Source organism: Vipera berus (assembly GCF_964194415.1).
Source record: "Vipera berus genome assembly, chromosome: 3".
Classification (NCBI taxonomy): domain Eukaryota; kingdom Metazoa; phylum Chordata; class Lepidosauria; order Squamata; family Viperidae; genus Vipera; species Vipera berus.
In genome coordinates, this window is record NC_138204.1 from 5,269,355 (window position 1) to 5,274,331 (window position 4,977).

Below are 4,977 nucleotides of genomic sequence, written 5' to 3' on the forward strand. Positions count from 1 at the left end.
TAGTCACTTTGCCCAAGTGTTGTTTGTGTGCTGGTCAATCCACCCAGGATCCCGGATAGCGATGTCAGCTCAGCACTTTGGCTCCTTTTCCTGGACGTTCTCAGTTGTTCATGCTCGATTCTCCTTCTCATCAGGAGCCAAATGCTTTCTCCTTCCCGCTTTCTCCAGGGTCTGAGCTGCCCATCCAGGATCAAGAACCTGTTCAAGCCACGTCGTTTTGACCACCCAGCTCCTCTCCAGGAGAACGGGATCAGCTGACAGCTGCCTTCCTTTTGAAAGGGGATTGCAAGTTTGGAAGAAAAGGAGAGACACAGTTGGAGGCAAAGGGTCTGCAGGGCATGGTCCAAAAAATGGATTAAGATTAAAACAATCTTATGTTTTCCTTCTCCACTCTGCAAACCCCATTCCCTTCTAACACCGATGACGTTACTTAATGGGGTAATGAAATGTCTGCAAGAAAAACAACCCAGCTCAGAGAGCAACAAGGATTCCGCAGAAAGAGAAATCCAGATAAGCGTGGATTAACACCAGACAAATAAGCAGAAAACAATACCCCAATCAAGGGGGGGGGGAGGAAAACCCACACTCCTACCAACACTGACCAACTGTTTATAAAAAGGGAATAAAGCCCACTCCCTCCTAGCATTGAAAATGTTACTCAGTTGAGGAATGAAATGTCTGCCAGAAACCAACCAAGGTTAGAGAACGCCAAGGACCCATCGGCAGGAAATTTACAGCAGTTATGCAAGATACAGCAGGGAAAACAACCCTATAATCTACTCATCTTTGTAGGAAAGCAAGCTATTAAGCCACCCTGAGTCAACGGTGAGAGGGCGGCATATAAATTAATCAGATAAATAAAATTACAGCCATGCAACTTCTTAAAAAGAAAGGGAAGAAAGGGGAAGCAAGACTGTGTGAAAAGATTCATTCCAGAAAACCGTCCCCTTTGCAAAACAGGGCTGCTTATGGTAAACCTGTCGCTCTCCCGGTTGTCGTGCAACTAACACACTGGTGTCTTTTGAGTTTGGTGTGTCCAAAGAATTGGAAAATGCTTACCTCTGCTAGTGTGTCACCAGCCAACCAAAGACAAATCATTCTTTGCATTTTCATTGTTTAGGGGGGGGAAACCAGTCCAGTCATGTGTGTGTGTGTGTGTGTGTGTGTGTGTGTGTGTGTGTGTGTGTATACACACACACACACACACATACATATATATACATATATATACATACATACATATATATATATCCCAGGTTCGAATCTCAGAAGGGTATGGCTGACTGATGAGAACAAATAAGTTTGAAATGCATATCAGTCTCCCTTAATTCTTTGTTAGCAATCCAAAAAAAATTTTTTTACACAAATATGAGCTGTCACTACTGTGACCACTGCCTGTGGATGGCCTTGGGTTAGGCTGAAACAGGAAATAAGATTTGTCCCATGTTTGGGGCCTAGCAAGGTAATCTGAATACTTAACAAACATTTAACACATATCTCCCTTGCTTCTCAGCTAACAAAGTGAGAAAGAGCCTGTGGCTTAGAGGTTAAAACAACTGCCTAATGTGCAATCAGCCCAGGTTCAAATCTCAGAAGGGTATGGCTGACTGATGAGAACAAATAAGTTTGAAATGCAAATCAGTCTCCCTTAATTCTTTGTTAGCAATCAAAAAAAATTTACACACACACACACACATATAATAGAAGGAAATGTGAAATAATTACAAAAAATAATAATGACACATGCGTAAAATAAAATCTTGAACAGAGTTTGGTGAGAAAGGGATATGCTTTTGAGAACAGTTGGGGTTAGATGTTGGTGAATGCTAGCATATCACTCAAAACATCGTGGCATGCCTCCTTTGACATGTGTGTCATAGGTTTGCCATCACGGAAATAAGAGCATAGAAAGAAGCAAGATTTTTCTCACTAGCCCATCTTACCATACCAAAGCGAGAAGACACGCAAGCAGTGCAGAAGTCCCAGACTGGGACTGGGAGATGACCAAGCTGAACCTGGAGGAAGGGTCAAACACACCATCAGTCTCGAATCCCTTCGCGTCCATAAGAGATCTAAGTCAAGCCCTCCTTGAGTTCCATTGACTCTTTGTTTGGGCCGTTACTAGATCAGATTCTTGTAGAGAGCTTAAACTTGCAATAAAACTTTAGATCCATTTGAACTGCCTGGATCTCCAGATTTCCCTGGGTGCTTGGCACTGGCAATCCATCTGAATCATAAGCAGAGCACTCTACAGCAGGGGTCCCCATCCTATGGTCCGCGGCCCGGGACTGGGCTGTGGACTCTTGGCCAGCAGGCTGCGGAAATGGCTGGCTGGTGCGCGCATGCATGGGTGCGCATTTCCCCCATTCGCGCTGGCTCCTGAGGCCCTGTTTGCACATTCACACACGCGTGAATGGGAATGCTAGCGTGGGGTGGGTATCTGCACCCTGTTTGCACACACGTTGCTAGCCCGGGCGGTTTGCGTGCCCATTTGCGCACATGCGAATGGGCCACTAGCTGCCGTGTTGGGTGCGCTGCCGTTTGCGCATGCTTACGGTGCCAGCACATGTTGAACGGGGCTGCTACTGCCATGCCAGTGCGCGTGGCCCTGTGCGCGCACACGTACACATGCACACCAATTTTGAAGCTGCTCTCCTTCCCTCCAATCCTCAAGCCTGCAAAGGTTGGAGACTTCCGCTCTACAGGAAACTAGAACGTTTGAAACTAAAAAACAAACAAACTCTAAACAAACAGCCACCTCTCTGGAAACCAACAAAGCCCATTAAATGTTCACGTTCTAAATTAAATCTCAGCAGTGAGAACCCTCCAGAATGTGCCACGATTTGAGCCCCTTTCAAAATAAAAACAAAACACCTCACAAGATCTCCTCCATCTGGAAAGGAATCGCGTGAGGAGGGTCGCCATCTCAAAACGAAGCTGAAGTCCAGGCCAAGGAAGGCGACCATCTGTGGTGAACCAAAGTTCTTGAGAAGTTCAGTACCTCCTGGTTATAAGAACAAATACGGTTTGTTTTTTTTTGGGGGGGAGGGGGCCCACAAAGACGTCTTCGGCAAAACCGGCAGGAGATCTTCTTCCCATCTAGTGTCCCAAGAGAGAGACACTGCATCTGGGGTAGGTTTTGGGTGGACCTCATGGCTCTCTCTCAGCCAAGTCCTCAGAGGAGAAATTGGTCACAAAGGGAGGTTGCCTTGGCTAATTATTACCTCTCCCTGGCTAGGAGGACTCTCAAAGGAAATGTCCTCTGCCCTTTGCATGGTACCATCCTCCTTTTGTAGAGCACCAACTCAAGAGTTCAGGAGTCACTTCAACTTTGGGGCCAAATCCGGAGGAAGTTGCTCACTCCCAGTCTTGTGTCCAGACCAGCTTGGTGGCCATTCCTCCTTTTCTCCTGCCAGCTTCCTTTCCTTTATCTCATACATTTCAGGTGACCTCACTCAAGAGTTCGGCCATGTGTTTCAAAATGGGGACATGCCTGAAGATCAAGGACAGCTATTGCTTCAAGAAATGGCCAGTGGAATATTCCTGGGATGAAGACAGCAAAAGTCCCAGCAGTGAGGAGAACAACAGCAGTGACAAGAGCTCTCGGCCAGGTGTGGCCACAGCTGTCCAGGATGGAGAGGCAAAGAAGGTCAAAATTAGCATCCTCCACCAAATGAAGCGGGTGTCCGGCGCCTGGATCAGGTACACCTTGGCTCACACTGTCGGCCGCTGGCTGCTTTATCCCGGTTCTGTCTGTCTCTTGAACAAAGTCCCGCTGAAGCTGTTGGTCAACGGGAGGACCCGCCTGATGGAGGGCTTTCATGGCAAGCGGGCCAAGCTGGTGGCTTGTGATGGGAACAAGATTGACACCATGTTTGTGGACCGGCGAGGAAATAACTCTGGGAAGCTGGGAACGCGGTTGGTGATCAGCTGCGAAGGGAACGGCAGCTTTTACGAAGTGGGGTGCTTCATCACCCCCTTGAAGGCTGGGTATTCCGTCCTGGGATGGAACCATCCTGGCTTCGCCAGGAGCTCAGGGAAGCCGTATCCCCAGAACGATGTCAACGCCATGGACGTGGTCATCCGGTACGCCGTACACCGTCTGAATTTCAACCTGGGGGACATTGCTATCTATGGTTACTCCTTGGGGAGCTACACCGCTACCTGGGCTGCCATGGCTTACCCAGAGTTGGGAGCCCTGGTTCTCGATGCCTCCTTTGATAGCTTGCTCCCTTTGGCCGCCAAGATGGTACCTAAGCAGGTGAGGAAGCTGGTGCTCCGGACGATCAACGAGCACTTTAACCTCAACGTGGCGGATATGCTGCAGCACTATCAAGGCCCCGTGCTCCTCATCAGGAGGACTTTTGATGAAATCACCACCACCCAGTTCCACCTGGAGAACCACCTTCCCATAATCCAGACCAACCGCGCCAATGAGCTACTCCTGCAGATCTTAAGGTGCCGTTATCCTAACATCATCTCTGGGGTGGAGGAGGTGGTCCACCAATTGCTTACTGCCGACTGCCCTCGCGTGGAACTCTTCATCTACTACCATTTCTACCGGGTTGATGACAACTGGTGTCTCCATCAACTGAAGACCTATCAGTCCATCCTTGGAAGTAAGGCTGAATTCCCGTGGAAAGTCGGGAGCGACTTAACGTCGGCCAGGAAGAAGCACCTGGCTTTGTTCCTGGCCAAGAAACATCTGAAGAACGTGGAGATCACCCATGGGAGAACTTTACCACCGGAAGAATTTGAACTGCCCTGGAAGCTCTAACTAGACGGGCAGATGGTGGTTTGATAGCAGAGTAAGACAGAGAAATAAAAAGCTAGGATACATCACTGTCTAGTGTGTAGTGGGGTGCCCCAGGGCTCTGTTCTGGGCCCAGTGCTCTTCAATATCTTCATTAATGATTTGGATGAAGGGATAGATGGGGAACTCATCAAATTTGCAGACGACACCAAGCTGGCAGGAAT

At 48.4% G+C, this 4,977-nt stretch overlaps 1 protein-coding gene across 1 annotated transcript; it reads left to right on the forward strand.

The window, feature by feature from the left end:
* Positions 1–3,469: 3,469 nt before the first annotated feature.
* LOC308665132 (ABHD16B-like) lies at positions 3,470–4,777 on the forward strand (the record flags this gene model as incomplete). Its single annotated transcript, XM_081322796.1, has 1 exon — positions 3,470–4,777. The coding sequence occupies one exon, from the start codon at positions 3,470–3,472 to the stop codon at positions 4,775–4,777; it is 1,308 nt and encodes a 435-aa protein (XP_081178922.1).
* Positions 4,778–4,977: the final 200 nt, after the last annotated feature.